This window comes from Odocoileus virginianus, chromosome 17, assembly GCF_023699985.2.
Source record: "Odocoileus virginianus isolate 20LAN1187 ecotype Illinois chromosome 17, Ovbor_1.2, whole genome shotgun sequence".
In the NCBI taxonomy this organism is placed as follows: Eukaryota; Metazoa; Chordata; class Mammalia; order Artiodactyla; family Cervidae; genus Odocoileus; species Odocoileus virginianus.
The window spans coordinates 27,429,956-27,452,990 of record NC_069690.1 but is presented as its reverse complement, the minus strand read 5'-3'; the positions used below and the strand labels follow the sequence as shown (position 1 = coordinate 27,452,990).

Below are 23,035 nucleotides of genomic sequence, written 5' to 3'. Positions count from 1 at the left end.
AATATAACAACTTTCTTGAAGATTCTGTTTTGTTTTTAAATAATTGGGCCTCTTTCTGCTGGAACAGCAACCGAAGCTAGGGATGGAATTTAGAGAATCGCCCTATGGGAAAGTAAAAGTGTTAGTCACTCAGTCATGTCCCACTCTTAGCGACCCCATGGACCGTAGCCCACCGGGCTAATCTGCCCATGGAATTCTCCAGGCAAGAATACTAGGGTGGGTTGCCGTTTCCTTCTCCAGGGGATCGTTCCAAACCGCGTCTGAGCCACCAGGGGGCGCTCATTAACCTCTCAATTTTCAGGGAGACCGTTTCTTAGAAGGGAAGGAGGAGGTAGCTTCTGTTCTCCTAAGGCCTCTTTTTAATTACTGTCTGGTTTCTCACATCTTCCCTCTCCCTGACCTTCCTCTTCCCAAACATTGAAGATAATTCTATGGCGGTTATCTGAGTTAATTGTAGGGCAGTTACCATCCAGATTTAAGATGTATCTAATAGCCACTTGTCAGGCCTGGTAGCCTCGTATTGTTAGACTGTTTGGGTGGGTTCTTTCCCTTCTTTACAAAAAAGGTACTGAGGCCAAGGCCAGCTTGTGCCTCAAGTCACTGATGTAAATTAATAACTTTTACTTTCAGCATTCCAGCAGAGGAATTTTCTTCACACCCAGGAGAAGAATCTTTAAGAGCTTAAGTAACTTGCCTAAGTCCCCTCCGCTGAGAAATGGAAAGCCAAGATTCCAATGCAGGGCTGTCTGGACCCAAAGCCAGTTGTTTAAAAGCTGAATTCTACTTTAGTGATAGAATACAGTCCACCGTCACATGACCTGTCTTCAGTGAGAATTCCCCTATTACTTGGCGTGTTGCTGTAATGCCAAGACAAATCTTGTTTATAATGCAAATCCTCAAGACCCTTCTTAATCATCAGAAAGATTAAACAGTCTTCACTGTGGTTTATTAGGTATACTTTATGATGTTGTAATTCTTAGAAAAATGTGTGTCCATAAATCGCCAAGAGAGTGACTTTTTAATCCTTTTTCTTGAGGCATAATTAATGTGGGGTGACTTTTTTAATGTGAATATTTGGAAACCACATTTCCTTACTGTGTTGGGCAGTCGAGAGTTTCTGGTACCTGACTTAAGAAATTTATGCCTCTCTGCATTCGTGAAGTTTTCCAAGGAACACTAGGAGCTGCCAGAAAGATAAGTCCTATGAAATGCCTTCCAAACAATTAAATTCTGGGATGTTAGGCATAAGATGTTACTGCTCTTTCCTGAAAAAGTATTTTTCTCTGGCAGAAATAAATGTGAAATTAAAATGAAAGTGGCGTGCTTTCGAATCGTTTAGCTTGCAATTCATAATCCAAAGTCCTGCAGCCAGAGAGTTGAAAATTGCTGAAAAGCATTAACTTCTATTCACAGTTCTTCTTGGAGACGGTGATTATAATGGTCTCACCAGTTGAGAAAAGCTATATGCAACAGGAGGTCGCATAGGAAATTTCAGGTAGCACTAAGGTTATTCTTAGAATTAGTTTTACATGAAGCTTGTCTTTTTGTTGGGTTTTTCAAAGGCAGCACTTTTAGTACTTTGAAAGGAATTTTTAGAAAATCACTTTACAAAGGAGTTCAGTATCAAAAGCTATTTTGGTCTCTTGTGAGAAGTCCTGGAGAAATAATTTTGTAAGAATCGATAAAAAGGGGACTTTCCTGGCAGTCCAGTGGTTAAGATTTTGTCTTCTAATAGTGGGGATGCAGGTTCAAACCCTAAGATCCCACATGCCTTGCAGCCAATAAAAGCAAAAAAAAAAAATAAAAGCAGTATTGTAACAAATTCAATAAAGGCTTTAAAAAATGGTCCACATAGAAAAAATACTCTTTTTTAAAAAATAGATACATAACCCTGTTCCACTTTGTTTTTTGGGGGGAAGAAAGATGCGTAGACGGGTAGCTGGCTGGGGAGATGCCCCATGTAACAAACCTGGATCAATGGATACATGTAGGTATGGAGGAGCTCACTGGATAGGCTTTAAGAATAGCCTCTGAGTGCCCCAGTAGTGGGGAAGTGGTTCTAAAACACTGCACCTGGCCATGACAGTTTTCACTGGTGTCTGCTATTGTGAGAAAATTAAGGACAAGATCATTTTTATTTCAGTAGGAATTTTCTGATTTATAGTCTGTTACATGGTTCTCTCTGGTTTCGAGTGTTAACATCTTGCTTTTTCACCATGGTAGTAAAAGCAGATGAGAGTTTAGTCTGTTGTGGTTTTTGGAATGTCCACATAAATGGCAAAGTATATAATCAGTCTATATAAATCCCCCCTCCCCACCCCCACAGTTTGTTTGGAAATACTTCTGCTCCATGAAACCCCTAAGTCTGGGCACTGTTGGAACACTGGGAACAACACTGGCTTTGGTGGCAAACAGAACCGAGATAGAAGACCAGCTCCACTGCTGCCTCAAGGCCAGAGAGCAACGTGGCCTTTCTTGACCTCAGTTTCATTATCTACAGAGTAGAAATAATCAGACTTGCTTTGCAGGCTGTTGTGAAAGTTGAAGAAAATGCTATATTTAAAGCATCTCACAGGACAAGTTCCCCATAATCATTGGTGTTGAATAAAAGTGTTTAACTCTTCGAGGGCAAGTTACTTTACTTCATTGTGCCTCGTTTTCTTAATTTGTGAAAAAAGGATAAAGTACATCCAGCTTATAGCACTGTTGGGAGGATTAAATTAAATGCATAGAAGGTGCTTTGCATAAAGTAAGCCCTCCTCGAGGATTAACTGCTGCTTACCATATTATCACTGTTAAAATTACAGCTAATGTGGAGAATTTACAGGTACCCTTTTATGGAGTTTATAACACATAAGGAGGGTACATCCAGGCATGCAGATAATGATAGTATTAAAATACTACTTGCAAAATGTGATCAGTGCTTTGAGGAAGGTAGGCACCTGGGCTGGTCCATAATAGACACTCAGTAGAGTTTGTTAACTTTTGAGGATCTTCCTGTCCCAGGGATTGAACTCAGGTCTCCTGCGTTACAGGCAGATTCCTTACCATCTGAGCCACCAGGGACTCCCCCTGAAAGCAAATAATAAATAAAAATGAAAGAGTTGAAGTGCTATGTGAGCCAGAAAAATCTGGCCTCTGGGAGCCTCTGCAATTCTTCTTGTGCCTCTGGGAGTAATTATCCTTCTCCAAAGCAATTAATTTGCACGGAAGACTTGCTAAATTCTTATGCCTTCTACCAATAAGGAGAAACTCCAGGAGCTGGAAGTGGGGGAGGGAATGGGGTGTTCCCTGGGTCCAGCCCTATCTTCACCCCTCTCCATCCTAGGTTGGAAGTACTTCCCAGGTTATAGCAGAGAAGCTGGACTCTGAAGCACAGTGATGCAAAATCAGGATCTAGTTTCATTTGCAACCTTGCATGAACTGGTTATAATTACATGTAAATTCAGTTTGGCCAATGACAGAGTACTGTGGCGGTTAGATCTTCTGTTTCCTTGTCTGTTCTCTCATCTTCCTCCTTGGTTATTCACCAGGTTGCTGGAGGAGAGGGTCCCAGCACTGGCCTCTGACCATCTGCCCTGTTTTCTGCTTGTCCTTCCTTACCCCGTGCTCGCTCCCCCCCGGCTACCATGAGCCTACATCCATGGAGTGTCATTACCTTCTAGATGGTTCTCTGACCTCTCGTTAGCAACCACTTATATTATAGTAAGTGTGCCATGCAGAAGGACTGTGCATCCTTTTATTCTCTTCAGCTCCCTCTATCCCCTATCTCTTTATGCTCTGTTCTCTCAATAGATTAAAATAAAAACATCATGTAAATCCATGGCTAATTCATTTCAATGTATGACAAAAACCACTGCAATGTTGTAAAGTAATTAGCCTCCAACTAATGAAAATAAATGAAAAAAAAAAATAAATAAAACCAAAACCAGGAGGTAGAGTGAGTGTTCCTGATTCGTTTTCCAGGTGTTCCAGATTTACAGGGCATCTCTGGAATTTTCTGAATTAATATTACCAGTATTGTTATTAACAGGATGCTAAGAAGTGGCAAAGTTAAGTGAGCAGTACTGGGGGCCTCAGGGTAGAGAAGCCCTACACGAGGTGGAGAGAAGGAGCTGGGCTCTCACCCACTGTTGCCATGGTTTCCGGTCGGGTGAACAAGAGATTTGATTTACCTGTCCCAGCATCAGCTGTCTGTGATTCTGTTCTCCAGTTACTCCTCCTCTTCAAAACATAATCACCAAGTTTTACTGCTCTTAAAATTGATGTCCTTTGTTGGTTAATTAATAGATTAAATTCAGTGTCTGCTAAATTTTAAAACTTACCTTTACTTTTTCTATAAAAGGTACTCTCTACCTGTCAGTTTCCTTTTTTAAAAAATATCTTTTGGGTCTGTTGGATCTTAGTTGTGATCCATGGGCTCAGCACACAGGCTGCAATAGTTTCAGCATGTGGGATCTTAATTCCCCAACCAGGGCTCGAACCTGAATCCCCTACGTTGCAAGGCAGATTCTCAGCCACAGGAATCACGAGGGAAGTCCCTCTATCCATACATTTTCTGTTTTTAGTTTCTGCCAGTGACTCTTTTCTCACTTCCGCATCCCCATCCTGTTCTAGCTCATTCTTCCACAGTTAACAGTGTTGGTGATTGGTTCCTATTATCACAGACTTTTCTAGGCATGAACAGATATGTGTACATGTAAATATAAAATGCTTTTGACTACAGAAGGATCATATCACATATTTCGTTCGGAAACTTTTTGTTAGATAGCATTTAATGGAGTCAAACAGTCCAAAACAATACCCAGTGGATAGGAAGTCTCCCTTAGACCCTGAGTCCCCGGTTCCCTTTCCTTAGAGGCAATTGTTTCTATATCCTTTGAGAAATTTTCTGTGTTTACCAACATGTTTTTAATGCATGCAGTGGGAGCATACTACTCACCATTTAGCTCTTTGCTGCTTTTTGTTTTTGTTTAACACTTTATTTTGAAGATTGTTCCACATCAAATAATTTATGTAGCACTAAGTAAGTGCTCATAAATGTTAATTTTCATTATCATCGATACATACAGGGCTTTCCTATTCTGTTTGTGGGGGAGGTGGCTACAAAACATGCCGTTGTCGAGTTGTGCTATTTCCTTATTGACAGACCTTAGAATGTTTCCGGTGTTTGGCTATTATAAACAATGCTGCAGTGAACACCTTTCTTTATTTCTGGCTGCACTAAGTGGTGGCCTGTGGGATCTTAGTTCCCCAACCAGGGATTGAACCCAGACCTTGGGCAGTGAAAGCGCGGGTCCTAGCCACTGGACTACTAGGGAATTCCCTGCTCCTACATCTTTGTATAGTCTTGTGACTATATCTGTAGGAGAAATTCCTGTTAAAAGAATGTGCCTTTTAAATTTTGTTAGGTGTGTAGAAGACAGTCTGTCAACTGGTTGACCCCATCGCCATCCCCACCTAGGATGTCTGAGAGTGCTCAGTTCCTCAGCCCTTTCCAGAGCCTTCTGTCACGGTTTCTTATCTGGTTGGCAAAAATGACAGTATGTTTCAATTTGCATTTCTTTCACTAATGTAAAACTGCATTTTTTTTCAGTTATTAGCATAATTCTTGTTTTTTTTCCCCCAAATGCCCTGTTATATCCTTTGCTGTTTTAAAATTTGCCACTATTAATTTGCCACTTGTACTTTTATTTTGCAGATAGTTAAAATTTTTATACAGATTTATAGTTTCCTTCCTGACCTCTGGGTTGACATTCTCGACTAGGAAGATTTTCCTTACTCTAGAGTATTAGAAAGTTCTCCAAAGGCGTTTTCTAATGATACTTCTGTAATTTTATTTCTTATGTTTAAACCCCTGAGCCAGTCAGATCTGTAATCTGCTTAATTGTAATATTGGATTATCGTTGAGTTTCTACTCACTTGGAGGGTTTGATAACTGAAATCCCAGCAAAACCACAGGTTGCCAGAGTAGGTTGAGCATAGAATGGAAGACAAGGCTAATCAGCACTGTGGTATAATTAGTAATTTCCACAATTAAAATTCCTGTTTTGTCCTGTATAATTTATGTCATAGCTTCTGTCCCTTCTCCTCCCCATGCCTCTTCCCCTCCCCAGGGGCCCCTTCTGCTTTATTGACAATTTACCACTGATTTGAAACACACTGGTATTTATTTTTGATGTTGCACTGATCAGAAGGCTAATATTTGGCCCTTTTATTAGTACAGAGGAAGGACTTGCTCACTGTTTCTTAGTTACAGTTGCTGCTCCACTGTTTCCAAGATGGGTTCTTAGTGACCGTAGTCAAGTAGGAGATGGAAAAGCCATAGTAGTCATTTTTCTCAGGAAATCGGGGCATTCTGGAATGTTGAGAGAATGTATCCATTATTATTTTATAAATGTCTAGAGTCAGTAACACTGCTTAGTTACATTGGTTTAGGGGGGATTTATGATTTTTCTAGCTAATATCTGTTACCGGAGAACATTTTTTTATGGGTTTATTTGCTTTTTTTGCTAGCTATCCAGCTCTTTCTATTCAAAATTATCAACAAAAGTAGATTCACTGGGCCGTGGTTTTCCCACCCAGGGAAAACTACTATATTCTGCCAAGTTCTCAAACTTTTGAGGCCTAAATGCAGGATTTAATAACCCTCTCAAAAGGAGAAGTATCTGTAAATCCATAAATCCAAAGCAGTAGTCCCACTCTTTAACTAGAACTGGGAAAACCATGGCCATGAGTTGTGTTGGAGAAGGTATGAGAGATTACCTGGGTGACATCTGAAGAAACAGATCCAAAACACTGAAATAATTGGTCAAAACCGTGGATAATGATCAAAACAGAACTAGTAGGCTTTTGGACCCCTAGTCTAGCACAGATCATAGATTAACATGTTAAAATATGGTTATTTCTTTGTAATTTTGTTTAGAATTATTAAAGATCATGCAAAGTATTTAGTGAGCTGATGGTAACAGCTTTTTTAAGAGCAAATCTGCTGTATAAAGTAGCATTTTACAACATATATTGCAGGTGCATTAATAGGTGTTAATAAATGAAAGAAAGAGGACAACAAAGAAAGCTCTTTTTTCCTTTTTTTCCTTTTTAACAAAGTATCTTAGGTACTTAAGATATGTCTAGGAAAAACCCTTGACCACTGTGACCAGCACTCAGAACTTGATTCCCTGAGCCACAGTGTGCTATAGAGAAGAACATTTCAGGGTTGGCCACTGGGAGGAAAATCATTTTCACCAACTGTACTTCGCAGTGAACCGTCTCACATGGTGGATCTGGTTCAGTGTTTGTAAGTCCTCTGCGATGGTTCTGTCCAGGTCCTTTTCCGGAAGGGTCAGTGAAGGCTGAGATCAGAGCAGGAGAGCGTTGCCTCAGGCCTCTTCGGGGTAGGGTTGATTCAAGTCTGTAACAGTCCCCTCTGACTTGGAGAGCTCGGTTAATAACGTTATAGATCAAATGAGGTAATTCACCTACTCTTGGACCTTAACGAGTCGCCTGCAGAACACAGCTCGAAGGAGACCGAAGACAGAACCTTTTGGATGATCTTGTAACTCGAGAGAGACTACTTCTGGCCTCCTTTAAGAACGAGGGTGCAGAACCCGATCTTATCAGGTATGATGCTTTCCTTTACAGGGATTAAGCAGTGGGCGAAACTTACTTGCAGCGATTACAGTTGTTTCCTGAAGGGCTTAATTTCTTTATCTGGTAAAATACATCCTGTCTGTTCATTTGTAGTGCTTGACTGTCATTTTCTGTTCAGCATGGTTTTCATTAAGTTTCTGGGTTTGAGTAAACCAGGTACATTCAGCTGAATCCCATTTTGGAAGATGGTTATTTGGATAGAATACAGACGAAGTCAGAAAATGTCTCTTCATTCCCTGGTTGAGCTTTTGCTGTGTTAGCTGCCTTTTAAACTCTGGACGTCATGTTCTTATCTGTGTTGGAAAATGATGTTTTTTTTTTTTAATTGACTTGTAGAAATGTGTCATAAAGGCTGTGTAGTCCATGGCTTATAGGACTAGAGGAGTGGGGGCCCTTGGCTTCTCTGATCTTTGCCAGAGCGTGATTCACACTCGATGGAGTTTGTCGGCTGCTCTGTACCCGACTTTGGCGGAAGACTCAGACAGAGGAGGTCCAGCTTTCCAGGTTGAGGTTAATAAAGTATGAACTGTGACATCTTTAGAACTGGCCTCCACAGCTGCCTCTAGAACCCCCTTCACCACGTTAAGGGACCCATCACAAATGAGATCAGGATGAAACCTGCCTCTCCCAGCCTTGCCCACGAGGGATGGGGTTTTCATTGTAGGGGCAGCAGCTTGTTCCTGGTTAGAAATAATATGGCTTCCCAAGGGTAATGGTTTGTTTTTTATTTTAATGGGGGGCGGGGCATGGAGGGCGTGGTCCTAGGGTGGTCCCAGGTACCTCTGGTCTGCAGTCAGAGGCTGGAGAACCACTGCCAGAGGGTGACCCAAAGAGGATGAAGCAGCTTCTTGTCCATTCCATTCTTCTCAGGAGCTTGGGATTCTAGGTTTGTAGAGAGGAAGTGATGAAATTCCAGGAAGCTAGAGGAAATCTTAGCGTTGTTTCTTTGACCTAAGGCCTCAAGTCAGGGAAGGAGGAGTTGGGTGCTGGGCAGAGTTTATAAATGGACGGGGAGGCCTCCAGTGAGCGGGGCTGATCCATCATGGTGCCCGAGCCTTCTCGGGTGGATGCAGGAGTAGAAGTTTGAGGATGAAAGCGGTGATTCAGGGTTGGTGAAAAAGAACCCATGAGCGAGAAGGTCTTGCAAGGTGAGTAGAGAGTACCGTCCACGGGCGTGGACCTTTACCTTGAGGTTCAGAAACGCACTCAAAGTATCACGGCGAGGGAGGAAGCTTCCTGGGTGAGGAAGGGCCCCGTAGAGAGAGGTGATGATGGGAGGAGAAGACATGGAAATCTTCCTCCTCTGTCGTGGAGATGACTGTGTGGTGAGAGCCTTCCGTGTGTCAGGTTCTGCTTCTCTTCACCATCATTTAATGATGTTGAGGGGCCAGTTTAGGCCTTAGGTCTTTGTGGGGTGGGGTGGGGGGATGTATGGTTGATTTTTGGTTCCTCTCTCCCTTGTTGATGAAGATAATAAACAGTAATAAGAGTAGAAAAGTTTCATTTGAGCCAAACTGAGGATTAGCCCCCAAGCCAGCTTCCCAGGTTACTGTCCAGAGATGCAGGGGTTTTTTTTTAGCACAGTTTTATATCTTGCAAGAACAAAGAACACTAAAAGAGTCAGGGATACATTTCTTCAAGGTTAAAAAAAAAAGACCAGAACATACACAGGGAGTCAGCATGGCCTTGGCACCTGGGAAGGGAGTCGCTTATCCTCAAAGGAGGACCATCATTGGTATCCCAGGAAGAGGGGCATTGCATCTTTATTTTTAACATGGACATTCTTTACTTCAGGTCAGTATGCCCTTTAATAAATAGAGCAGATGTTCAATGGGTGTTAGCTCAGCCACAAACAGGCTGTTTTAGCTTAAAATTCAAGTTAACTCATCTTTATCCTCCCCCATGAAAATCTGTAGGCCAGAATGACTTCCCTAAATCTCAGTATATAAAAATTTCTTTTATCACTTGTCACCTCCTTCTCTTTTTTTGTTTTTGTCCACTCCTCTTCTCTCCTGTGATAATCTTTCCTTGCTATTTAAAGCACTGTTTGCTCACGAGTCGGGTCATCTTCACCTGGGTGCCTGTTAGAAACGCAGGGTCTCAGACCCCACCTCTGCCCTCCTGAGTGGAATCTGTATTTTAACAAGATCCTCAGTTTGGTTTGAATGCCCCTTCCAGCTCAAATACTGTTTTGTATCACTTGTTCTTAATTATGGCACTCAATCACCCACAAGGCTTATAAAAAAATATTTTTAAAGAAAAAAAAAGTGTCCGGACAATATACTTGCAGAGTCTGAATGAGTGAGTAGTCTGGGGGGAGCTCCGGTGGGGGTGAGAACAGTTAGAAACCGCTGAAACCATTTCTTTCCCTCATGGGGTCTGATGAGCACTGATAGCTACCATCTGCTGTGTGTTTTCTCCATGCCAGGCCCCATGCCAGGCTGTAGGTGCCTATGCTTAGGAGATCTTTATAACCTCCCACCTTATAGAAGAGAAACTGAGGCTCAGAGGGGTCAAGTAACTTGCACTAGATCCTAAGGCTAATCAGTTTCGGAGTTTGATAGTACATATGTGTGTGGGTGAGTGAATGAATGAACACTAATACTTAACACTCGCTAAGGTCAGGTAGGTTGCTGGAAGAAGATTGTCTCAGATTTGAAGCCAGAGTTTCCAGTCTTTGATTTCACTCACCTGCCCATACCTGAGTGTTATTTTTGCCTTTTTTCCCTACTCCATGAATCTCCAGGTCAGGACGATCCCCTGGAGAAGGAAATGGCACCCCACTCCAGTATTCTTGCGTGGAGAATTCCATGGACAGAGGAGCCTGGCAGATTACAGTCCATGGGGATCGCAGAGTCAGACACGACTGAGTGACTAACACCCCTGAATCCCCACTTCCTTCCCCAGCTTCCCATACCTGAATAACTCTTTTGCTTGGATCTGTCCCTCTGGGGCTCTGAATTCACTTGTAGAAGTGACCAGTTTGGGTTCCTGGTTCAGCCTTGCTCTCCTGGCTGTCCAGTCATTTCTGAGGCCTCATCAGGGCCCTCTCAGCTCTGTCCCTGGAGAAACCTCATTGTCCCCCTGCTCTGATGTCTCCAGCGACTCACAGAGGTTTCTTCACTACTCCTGTAGGTCAGTTCCTAGTTCTGGGCTCCTCCAACATCTTTGGTTGCTTCTCTAATCTGGATTCGTCCAGCATTTTTGATGGCTTCTGTCCTTCTTGATATCAACATGGGTTGCCTTGTCACTAGGGGGATAGGCAGATGGGTGGCTCATGTCTTTCCTTTAGGTCACGACTCACAGGCATCCGAAAGCCTCACCAGACCTTGAAAATGTTCTGGACCTACTCTCTCTGGCACCTTTTGTCATTTATGCTAGACTATCACCAACCATGTACTGTTGGAGAACTGGCGGTAATCTGCTCATTGGGCGTTCAAAGCCCCATAATAACTGGCAGCAACACTGCAAGAGTTGACCCAGCCCGGACTCCCTGAGAACTGAGTGAGCCTCTCTGTCCTCCTGAACTCTTCCATCTTCCTCTCCTGTTTCCTCAGTGTCCTCCTCCTCTCTCACCCCTAACCTTTGCGCTCTTTCTCTTCCCCATCCTTCATTTCCTGGGGCCCTTTTCCCCTCCCTTTCCTCCTCTTTTCTCTCCCTCCTCATATGTGGCCTTATTAAGGAGAGGAGAGTATTGTCAAACTTCAGTTCAGATTAGCATTTCCCTTAAACAGACACAAGTGTAGCAATCCCATAATTGAATGTGTAGCTGTCATGTGATGGAATCTGAGTTTTTACCTTAAGGATTACTGATCATTATTCTCAGGCAGTAAGCCTTGATGTGAGACTCAGGTCTAAATAAGCAGTGGTTGACTAATTGAGGGTATTTGGAAACTTGTTAAAGAAGTCTCTGTGTAACAATGTCTCTTAGAAGCAGATAAGCCCTAACTTTATAAAGCGGTGACACAGCTTCTGATTGAAAACCCAACTGCCCTTTCTATTAGAGAGAGTCGCTAAGTCTCACAATTAGTTAAATCTTTGTAAAGAGAGAGAGAGAAAAAAAATCATTGCATCCCCCACTCTCCCTGACCATCTCAAAGATTATGTGATTAACTGGCTGTAGTGGGTGGCTAATTGGCTAAGCTTTAATCTTCACACCACCAGCTATATGGAGGATTATAGGAAATAGGAAGTTATTTAGAGGTTGAGATGGTAGTCATGGGTCAGGAGTGCTATATTAACAAGCAGACCAACTGCTCAAATCAAAGAATTGAAGATGATAGTGGAATATTCACATTTCCTTAGGGTGTAAGCTTTACATTTAATTTCATATATTTTTTCTTGGAGCTGCTTTTCTTAAAATATGATCCGTCGAATTTATATTTCATAGCACTATATTGGCAGCCAAGGGAGACAAATTAACATTGAATATTCCATTAAAAGTGTTCCCCCTCTACCATTTTAGATCATTGAATGTTTTCTTTCAATTTAAAACTTGATTTGTAAGAAGGATGATTTCTATTTGATAGTATTGAGATTTCCTAAAAACTATTAATTTATACTCTCTATTGCCTGAAGTTATGAACACATGGCCAGCCTGCTCTTCCAGAAGTAGGAAAGGGCCGAGGAATAAACAAACTGCATCATTACCTGCAAGACAATGGATAAGCCATAATTATTTATCTCTTTTACTTATGTCCCAGAAATACACTAATTTCCTAGGTCATCTGACACGTAAAGGATGTGCTAAAATCAGTAAAGATATGCTTTTCTCTGTATTTCGGTGAACCCAAGCATAGTTGAACCAAGGTGGTGGTAAGTGCAGTCGAGAATATTAAATATCTGCAGTAACTTAATGAAAAACAACTTAGAGTGAGAAAGTGTGGTAAATAGAAAAATTTTGAGTGTCTACAACATGCCAAGCACTGGTAAAGGGGGTGTGGGGGCATAAAGTTCCAAACGACAAAAAATAGCTCGTTTTTGCCTTTGAGCTCTATAGTCCAGTGAGAGAGACAGACGTGAATTGAAGATTCATTCATTCAGATACGTAAAATAAGTTAAGAAAAATACATTGTGCTTTGAGGGAGTATTAGCGGGGAAATGATTTAGATAGGAAAGTCACGTGATTTAATATTCATTTTGCAAATGTATATTTCGTTTCTCCATCTAAATTTTAAATACCTTGAGGATGGGGACCAAAACCTAGCACAATGCTTAATAGATACTTGCTCACTTAATGAAAGTCTTTGTTTTTCCTGTATCTTTGATAGATACTTAGCAGATTTTGGTATATAGTAGGCGCTCAGCAGATTTCTGTTGATTGAAAGGTTGACTGAGTCAGAGTAGAGTTCTGTAACTAAAAAAATCTGGGACCCTCACAGGATTACCAGATGAAAAAGTTTTTTTTGCCTGCCTCATAAAATCTGGTGTTCCTCTGGGACAGCTCCCCTCAAATGGTGGTGCAGGTTTTCCCATCTTACAGCTGTGCTGTTTTCACAGAAGACCGCCATGTTCACTGGGAGAGAAGAGAGAAGGTATAGAGCTCTCACACCCCTCCTATATGCTGTCCCCTACATGTCACATGCAGCATCCCATTGGCTGAAACCAGTCACGTGGGCCCGATCTGCCTGCAAGGGAGGATGGGAAATGTAGTCTTTTCTAGACACACAAGAAAATGAAATGGGACTTGCGGCAACACATTGCTTGTCTCTACCTCACTATTATCTTGGGCGGTTTGCTGAAGAGAGAAATAACTTTGGGACATGGTCTGCCTACTTAATTAGCAGAGATTAGAATCAGAAGTTAATAAAGGCACGTGAGGCGGGCTGAGAGGTGACCATGGTGGGGCATGTTTGCCTTTTGTACAGTCATACTTGTTCTAAAAGGGTTCTCTCAGGGGTAACACACACAGGACAGAGAAATTAAGCTCAAATGGGCAGATACAACGAAGCTAGAAGAGGAGGTTGTGTCTGCAGCAGCCGGAGGAGGAGGCCCAAGTAAAGCACCTGCACGGTCTGGAGAAGATGGCGCTTGTTGTTCTTACCTTCAGAGAAAGGGGTGCCTGGTTTCGCTCAGGCACTGATACCCCAGTTACGATGCCCTCAGCCACGAGGAACCGATGATTCTATTCAGAACCGCTTACATGAGGAAAAGTAGCTCCGTATAACAAGTTCCAACTTAGAGAATTGAGGGAGGTGGTTAATTTTACAGCCAGTGGTGATCCAGACTCTGCTGTCTTTGTTGTGTCTTTATCTTCAGATCGACTCTTCTCATGGTTGAGAATGCTTGTAGAAAGTTCCCAGACAGATGGGAGTGGGAGGAGAGGTTCAACAGGGAGGAGACATACGTGTGCCTATGACTGATTCATGTTGACATACGGCAGAAACCAACACAGTATTGTAAAGCGGTTGTCCTCCATTTAAAAATAATTTTTTAAAAAAGCTCCCAGACTCCAGATGGCCATAGGAGAGGAAGGAGGGTGTATCTTGCTTAAGTCATATATTCACGTAGCTGAGATGTTTTAAAAGCACTTAGTGTTCAGCGGAGAAGGCGATGGCACCCCACTCCGGTACTCTTGCGTGGAGAATCCCATGGATGGGGGAGCCTGGTGGGCTGCAGTCCATGGGGTTGCACAGAGTCGGACTGAAGCAGCAGCAGCAACAATGTTCAGTGAGAAGCCTCCCTCCCTCTGTGTCCCACCTCCAACATAAATATCAGTGTTAATAATCTTTGGTCTGTCTTTCCAGGGTTTTCTTAAGTATATGCCAACAGATAAGAATATGTTTTCTTAAAAAAAGAGAAAAGAATATATTTTCTTATTTCCCCCCATCTTTTACACAAATGGTCGTATACTCCACAAATTATCCTACAGTGTTTTTTTATCATCTAAATATACTGGAGATCGTCCCAAACCAACACAAAGTCTTGTCATTGATTTTTGTAGCCTTATAATATTTCATTGTATGTGCTACCATATTTATTGAATTAGTCTCCTATTAATATGTGTGTTGTTCCTACTCTGTTACATTGTGTATGTATGTATGTACTTAATACCTGTACTTTTTTTTTGTTACAAAAATGCATCGGTAAATATCCTTATACATAAGGGGTTTCATAGTGTGAAAATTTATCTCTAGTTAAGTTCTTAGAAGGTCAAAGAATATTTACATTTATAATTTTTATGTGTCTTAGAGCTTTTTCTTTTTTTTACAGACTCTATTTTTTAAAATTGTATTTCTTTATTTTTGGCTGTGCTGGGTCTTCATTACTGTGAGGGCTTTCACTAGTTGCAGCGAGTCGGGGCTGCTGTCTAGTTGCAGTGTGTGGACCTCTTATTGCAGTGGTTTCTCCTGGTGCAGAGCATGGGCTCAGTGGTTGTGGTACGCAGGCCTAGTTACCCTGCAGCATGTGAGATCTTCCCAGACCAAGGGTTGAACCTGTGTCCTCTGCTTTGGCAGGTGGATTCTTAACCACTGGAGTATCAGGGAAGTCCTAATGTGGAGCTTGCGAAGTAGGATGTTTCAGTAGCTCTCTTAACTATCTTAAAATTATCTCAAACTTGACAGCTTAGTCCTTTGAGATTTCTCAGGTAGGTGTTACTTGTAAGACTGATTATCACTTGAAGGCATCTCTGTAGTCACTTAGTCCATTTTTTTTTCCTCCGTGGGTTAGGAAAGGAAAACCCCATTAGCCAATAGATAATCCTTCATTACCATTAGTATTGATTTGGATGGTTGATCAAGGGAGTCAACCCAGAGACCTTGAGATCTAAGTAAATCTTAAGACGTTGCAGCCCTGTGTTGCTCAAGTCAATGAAGGTGCCCAGTTACTGCTGTGTGGATGTGGTAAAGTGTAGTCTGTCCACTACCTCTCCTCAGAAAGTCTTGAAAGCCAGACAGCAAAGAAATACCAAGTGAAAACAAATTTAAAATGCTGTTTATAAATAGTATTTTAAAAACAGGCTATAGAGGAGTAAGTCAAATAAAACAAGTATGAAACCTCTACACTCAAAACATTATTTAGAGAAATGAAGGAAAGCCATATTCCACATATCACTGACTTCCCCTTTTTCTGTTTCTAAACATACTTTCAAGACTGCGCTGTTATAAAGCAAGGAGCTGCTTGTAATACATGGTAACCATTGGATTGCTTTTCATTTTGTAGTTGAACTTCAATTGCTCACCAGCAGATGGCGCTCAGCCACCAGACATTTGGCAGAGCAGCTAATTCCTCTTAAACTTAGAATTCTTAGGTTTTGTGTGTTATCCCTTCCTGTCCTCCTCCTACTTTTCAGGTATCGTGACATTCACATTTAAGGCAAAAGAATTGTTCCCTTTGGTTTTATTTGCTTGATTTTAGATTGCCTGGATGACTCAAGAATTTCTCATTTCAAATTGAGAAATGAGGCCAGGATGATTTCTGATGGACTTTTCGACCCTCCATTTGTGTTCTTCTGTAAACTGTTGCTCAGTTATGTCCAACTTTTTGCGACTCCGTGAACTGTAGCCCACCAGGCTCCTCTGTCCCTGGAATTCTCCAGACAAGAATACTGGAGCGGGTTGCCATTCCCTTCTCCAGGGAGTCTTCCCGACTCAGGGATGGAACTGGCATCTCCTGCATTGCAGGTAGATTTTTTTTTTTTTTTTTACCGTCTGAGCCACTAAGTTAGCCAACTGTTTTATTAAATTGTAAATATAATATTAAAGCTTCTTATTGATACACTTGGCCAACAGTGAATAGGGGGAAACAGAGTGGTTTAAAATTAGCTAATTGTTTGATTGCAGTAGATCTTCAGGTTCTGTGGTGAGTCTTTGCTTGGATGATGTGTAAGCGATTTTTTCTTGAGTTCTTATTGTTCTGAACTACTACTAATTAGTTTAAACTAATTGAATAAAGATTATTCAATTTAACCAAAAAGAAAAATGAGTATTTACTTTTCAGAAGTCACAGTGTTAGGCATTTATTCTCCCTGGAATGCCAGCTCTCTGAAGTCAGGTCTCTCTTGTTCTCTGCCAAGCCCCTAGATTGATAGAAGGGCCTCAGTATTTGTGTGTGGGAGGAATGGATGGATGGATGAATAGGTGGATGATACAGAAAGAACCGGACAGAGTACCAGACCTAAAGAAGTTAGCTGTCTGGCAAACAGGGCTACAAGTAGAGTGTGGACTTTCTTCTGATCACTTAGTATTGAAGTAACAAGGGTGATGTTCGATTATCTTCATCATCAGCCTGCTGGTTTCAACCAGCATGGAGTCTGTGTGCTTGTGGTCAGCATGTTGTCACCATCTTCCACCTGGGTGGGGTGTTTTGGTTTCTGCTGAAAAGCTCATAGGTATGTGTCAGATTGTAGTTCTATGTATCCCTTGAGGAGGAACTAGGGCTCTTGTTTTATTGCTGAGCTGTTGTTTAAGCTGGGCTTCCCCAGTGGTAAAGAATCCGCCTGCCAAGCAGGAGATGAGGGTTTGATCCCTGGGTCAGGAAGATCCCCTGGAGAAGAAAATGACAACCCACTGCAGTATTCTTGCCTGGGAAATCCCACAGACAGAGGAGCCTGGTGGGCTAAGACAGACCCGACTTAGTGACTAAACAGCAACAGCAGCCGTGGATCCACAGCTCATGATCGTGACGGAACAGTTTTACTTTGGGGCTGTTATTGGGAGTTACATCACAATTGGAGAAAATCCCTAAAGGAAATGAAACATATCCACAAGTTGTGTCGACTCTCCAAGTCACCCAGTTTGGAAATCTTGATCCTCTGTAGTCGTTCTACTCACCAGCACTTGTGGAGCTTTCCTTTGAATGACTGGGTGAATTATCCCGTCCCTGCTGTCCCATCCCATCACTTCCCTCATCCTGACCCCCATCTCCTTCTGCCTACATTACACTAGCCTTCTGGTCTACCTCCCTGACTGTGGCCCCTCCTCAGTGTAAGCCAGCCTGGATATTGCTACCAGATTTTTGCCTCCAAAGAATTTATGCCAGAGAAACTGTTTCTGATTGAAATTTGAGCCTCTGTATATCTTTATATTCATGGAAAGAAACTAACTGAAAAAGCCTTGAGGAAGGAATTGCCCTTTCATACCACAGTAGCATTTTCACACCTACAGGCAAGTCTGGTTACAAAGCTCTGCAGATTCAATTCAGTTCGCTGACACCCTAGAAATACCATCTCTAGTCCTGACTGCAAACTTCTCTGTGGTCTGTGAATACTCAAACACTGGTTTTTTTTTTTTTTTCAGACAAAACAAACATTTTATGTAGTCACTTTGACATCTTTTGGAAATGCTAAGAAAAGCTGCTTCTTGGAATTCACTGCTTTTTCAATGCTTCATTTGGTTGATAAGAACATCCTCCTTGTGAACTCTGACGAGCTTCAGCAGCATGTGTCAGCAGAAAAATGTGTATCATCTGCACCTCCCCCATATTAACTTAATAAGGTGCATTGTTCACTTTTGGGGAGAAAAGTGAAATATTTTTATAGCATCAGAAGGGACTATGAAACCTTTTGGTAAAATCTTTTTAAAGACAGATATCTAATGTATTTAGTAATGTGGCATTTATTTAACATGTTTCATTTATTAGATAAATTCCATCTTGAAAGACTATAGAATAAAAATGATGGATTTATTTTTAAAAACATTTCAATCCTAATCTGGGGAGCATGGTAGTTAGCATTTCCTTTCTTTTTTAAAAAAATATTTATTTATTTGACTGTGCCCACTCTTTAGTTGTATCGTGTGGGATCTAGTTCCCTGACCAGGGATCTAACCTGGGCCTCCTGTACTGAAAGGGTGGAGTCTTAGCCCCTTGACCACCAGGGAAGTCCCAGCATTTTCCTTCTATAACTTACTTTTCAAAGGAGAAACACTCCTTCATTGTCCTTCCAAGAAGGAGCTTGAGCTGCAAGGTGTCTTAGTGACAGAATTCCCTTTCAAGTTAAAATTCCCTCCATCTGCTTGAACAGCATCTGTTTCTGCTGCTAAACTCTTGAAGGTAGGTAGCAGTTGTTTCCTTTTGCTTTCTTCTTTTTTTTTCTTATAATCTCTCAAGATAAATGTTAAATACCCCTCTCTTTTTGTCTCCGTTGCTTAAAGAGCTCAATGGGATTCCTAGTTCTGTTTCACAAACAGATTCTGAATGCTTCTTCTCCAGCATACTCAGAGGAACCGTCTTTCTGGTCCTGGGGATAGAAACATGACTGTCATGTGGCCTCTTGCCTTCCAGAGTTCATAATTTAGGGAGGGAGACAGATGAGTAAATAACTAACTACAATCCTGCTTGATAAATGCCACGTCGGAGGTTTTGCGCGAGGTGCCATGGGAGCACCCTGGAGTGATTGATTCAAGGGAAGACGGGGGTGAGGATGGGAATCAGGAAAGACTAAACAGCAGAAGTGACATTTGAGGTTGAGCCTTAGGGGATGAACAGAATTTTGCCAGATGGACAAAGGGGTGGGGGTGGGGACCCTCCAGACTCATACAAAAACATGAGAGTGTGGAAGTTTGTACCTTTGTCTGGAGACCTGGTGAGCAGTCCATAGGTGTGGAAGGGGGTTTTGGGAGGTGACATAGCCAATATATCACTGGGGCTATATTGTAAAGCTTAAACTTAACCTGTAGCTTCTAGGAAGCAGTGATAGTTTTAAAATAGACGAGATCTTGGGACTTCCCTTGGCGGTCCAGCGGTTAAGACTCCACGCTTCCAATGCAGGGGGCACTGGTTTGATCCTTGGCTGGGGAACTAAGATCCCACGTGCCAAGTGGTGCGGCCAAAAATAAAAAATAGGAGAAATCTGTTTTAGAAAGATCGTTGTGGCAGCAGAGGGTAAGATGATTTGAATGGGGGTGACTGGGAGCAAGGGGGCCAGTCAGAGGCTGTGAGCATCTTCTACGGGAGAGATGATGCTTTTCCAAGCTGAGGCAGCACCCACACAGATGGACACAGAGCATGGACTTGAACACCACCTCCTGCAGAGGCCTTGGGAGTTGATGAAACGTAGCCAAGGGTGGGAAGAAAGGAAAAATGGTCCAGATGACTCGGGAATGCAGCGATGCTGCTAAAAAGAGAGGATGGAAGAAGAAACTGCTCATGGGGTGAAAGGAGTGGATTTGACTTTGGGTGTGTTGAATTTGGAGCGGAATTTGGGTGTGTTGAATTTGGAGCAGAGTTCTCAGCTGCAGAGTCCTAAAAGAAAAGCCGTAAATGCAGAGAGTGTGAGCTGGTAGGGAGTTGCTGTGGGTACAGAGAAATTTGAAAGGATGAGCAGTTGGGGGACCTGCCTTGCCTGGATTTTGATACGTGTTTGGTTTGGATATGTATGTACCATTGATATGTACCGTTGATATGTACCATGGGTATGTATGTACCATTGATATGTACCATTCCTTCCCCACCCCCAGATTCTGATTGTGTCCTGCTAGGGCAGGGGGCCCCCAGGTAAGAATCCACCACCATGATGACTGGAGAGAACCATGACTTATTGCATTTGTGTTGGGGTAGAAACATGGTCCAAGCACACGTCTGTCCTTACAGCCCGAAACCATAGGAACAGATAACACACCCAGAGAGAGAGAGTGCAGCCAGAAGAGAAGATCTAAATAGAATCCCTGGGGCACACCACTCTTTAAAGGGCAGATGGAAGAAGAGGTACCTGCAAGTTAGGGGACATGCTGTGGGAGAGAGGGGTGTGAAAGGAGCCAAGGGAGGAGGGCTTTCTGGGTCAAGGAAGGAGGTCAGCAGTGACCAGGGAGGCCTGGAGGACAAGCGAAGTGAAAGCTGGGACGAGGCTTTGGCAGTCAGGAGGTTATGGGTGAGAAGAGTCTTAGCAGAGTGATGGAGGTGGAGTCGGATCACGGGCTGAAGAGTGAATCCTGAGGGTCAGGAAGCAGAGCTAGTGAGCGCAGGCCATTCCTGAAGGAAGTCTGGCTGTGAACAGGAAAGAAGGCCTGAGGATTTATAGGATAGGGAACAGCCAGTGGAAAGCTAAGATCACAAGATTGTGGAAGTGTGAGGATGGAAGACATAGAGGCTCACTCTGGCTGCCTACCTTGGACTCAATTCTACTAAACCCCCTTCCTCCGTATCTCACCCCCTCCCCACTTTTATCCCAGGCATGTTTCTGCTGAGAAATCATTTATTCATGTTGTATCCTTTCCTGGGGTGTGTTTCCATGTCTTCCTCATAAAACTCAACCTTACCTGTTTGGGGTCTCCTTACCCATCATGAAACCTTTGCTGAGATGGTAGAAAGAAAGGGTTTTGAATTTGGAGTCAGAAGATATGGGTTGAACTTCAGCTCTGCCATGAAGCATGTGACCTTGAGAAAGTACTTGATGTCTCTTTACCTTGGTTTTTCTTGTCAGTAATACCTGCTCTGACTTATACACAGGCTTGTTCACGATTCAAATGAGATCATGTTTGTGAAATGCCATTGAAATGACGGCACACAGAGCCACTGTGTTAGGTTACACTTTCCTAGCTTCTCTTCTTACTGATTTCATTCATTCAGTTGTGGGTTTTGCTGAATAAATTAACTCATTCAACTTTTTTGTTTGTTTGTTTTTCTCCAGTGCCTATTCTGCCAGGCACTGAGGATATAGTGATGAATAAGACAGTCCCTGCTCTTGTGGGGCTTACGGTGTAGAGTGGGAGACAGAAAAATAAATGTGTAGCATACAATTGCTGGCTGTTTCAGTGCTGTAAAGAAAAATAAGGCAGGCCGAGGAGGAGAGCCCAGAAGTTACAGGGAAGGGTTCTGTTTTAGAGGGAGCAGTTGGGGCAGCTTCTCTGAGGACATGACATTCGAGCAGGGTAGAATGAGCAGGGAATGAACCCACACAACCATCGAGGGTGACAAGAGCCTTCGCCATGGGTGGAGGGGCGGCAGCAGGCAGCAGGTGCAAAGGCCCTGAGGTAGGAATGTGCTCAGTGTGTGCTAGAAACAACAAAGAGGCTAATGTCATGGGTTAAAGATGTTGCATTTTACACTAAGGGTGATGGGAAGATAGAGGTTGTGGCAGAAGAAACATTATCTTTTCCGTGGTGGCTCTGGCAGCTGGTGGGGTGTAGCTTGTGGAAGGCGGGAGCAGAAGCAGGAGACGGGAGTGCCAGGGGTGGAAGCAGTGGAGCAGAGGAGAAGCAGGTGGATTTTAGGTGTGTTTCCAAGGATTTGCTACTGGACTCAATGCTGTGAAGGCACCCCAGAGTCAAAGTTGATTCCAGGGGTTTGGGCCTGAGCTGATGATTCTGTGGTTGTCTTGAACTGAAATTGGAAAGAGTGGGGGAGAGGAGAATGGGCTTTGTGGGGAAATTGTCTTTTTTCCTCTGTTCTTGTGGAATTTAGCTCATAATGAGAAAAACTTCCAATAAAACTGAAAGGATCTTAAAGATCTTCAAATTCAGTGATTTCCAAAAATATAAAGACATCTGCAGGATTATGAAGAATACCTGTCTCCTCCTCCAACACGAGTCTTCCCCACTCACCTGCCAACCCCACCGTTAGTGAGGGTGGTGTGCTTCTCCAGAGTGGGGCTGGAGTGGAGGCTGAAAACCACTGACCCACTTGGTTTGCTTGTCTTGTGGCTGAGAAAACCAGGCTGAAGAGGTTATTGGAATTGCCCAGGGATGCAGGGCTGGCTGTTGTCTTATTTCATTTGAGAGTTCCTTCACGTGTGGCTAGTATCTCTTTTCCATTTGATTGTAAACTCCTTAAACTCTTAAGAATTATATCTTAAGATTTTTCATAGACTTTCTTTCTTACCCAGAACAGTACTAATAGGCATCCATCCTAAATATTAGGTTTTAGCACCTGATAATGAAAAGAAAATCAAGTCTCCTGCCCACAGTGGTACCTGCAATTTTACCTGCTCTTGTTAGTAAAGTCATATCCATCATTTGTTGAATTTCCCGACAGATTTAAGGCATCAGCAAAGTACAGACACACAGGGAGAGGGCAAAGGGGAGGGGAAGAGGGAGATAGTGATAGTTCAGCCTCGAAAGGCTGAACCAAAAATTTGGAATCATCTCAGAGAGAAGGCATTAGGGATGAATTACCACTTTGGGAAACTGCACTGTACTTTACTATTGCTTTTACATTGAACTATGTGAAAGTGAGATCAAAACAGTTTCTTCTAGCATTTAGGACTTCTGCAGGGCTGAATTTAGCCCTGGGAGATCTTTCCTGTATGTCTGGTGGTTGATGTGTGTTTGATATTAATATTAAATTGTGCCTGTGTTGTACTTTTATTCTCCAGTAGGTTTTTAAAACTTTTTTTCTAGTACCTAATTTTATTTATTCGTTTTTGGTTGTGCTGGGTCATCGTTGCTTCATGAGCTTTCTCGAGTTGCAGAGAGTGGGGACTACTCTAGTTTCAACATGTGGGCTTCTT

The 23,035-nt window shown here is 42.6% G+C and overlaps 1 protein-coding gene and 1 long non-coding RNA gene across 8 annotated transcripts in view; one reads left to right on the top strand and one right to left on the bottom strand.

Annotated features, from left to right (window-relative positions):
• The window catches only part of STX8 (syntaxin 8), a 199,486-nt gene that overhangs the window by 19,782 nt on the left and 156,669 nt on the right, over nt 1–23,035 (top strand). For all 7 annotated transcript variants that reach the window (XR_011492229.1, XM_070479090.1, XM_070479092.1 and 4 more), the window contains one exon: nt 7,510–7,620. Coding sequence is in view for 6 of the 7 variants with exons in the window: in XM_070479090.1 (XP_070335191.1) it covers nt 7,510–7,620 (111 nt within the window). In the remaining variant the exon portion in view is untranslated. The remainder of the gene's footprint in view (nt 1–7,509; nt 7,621–23,035) is intronic.
• LOC110144608 (uncharacterized) lies at nt 6,152–10,831 on the bottom strand. Its single transcript, XR_002315917.2, has 2 exons — nt 10,568–10,831; nt 6,152–6,358 (listed from the first exon to the last, which is right to left on the bottom strand). It is a non-coding gene; the product is annotated as an uncharacterized lncRNA (long non-coding RNA).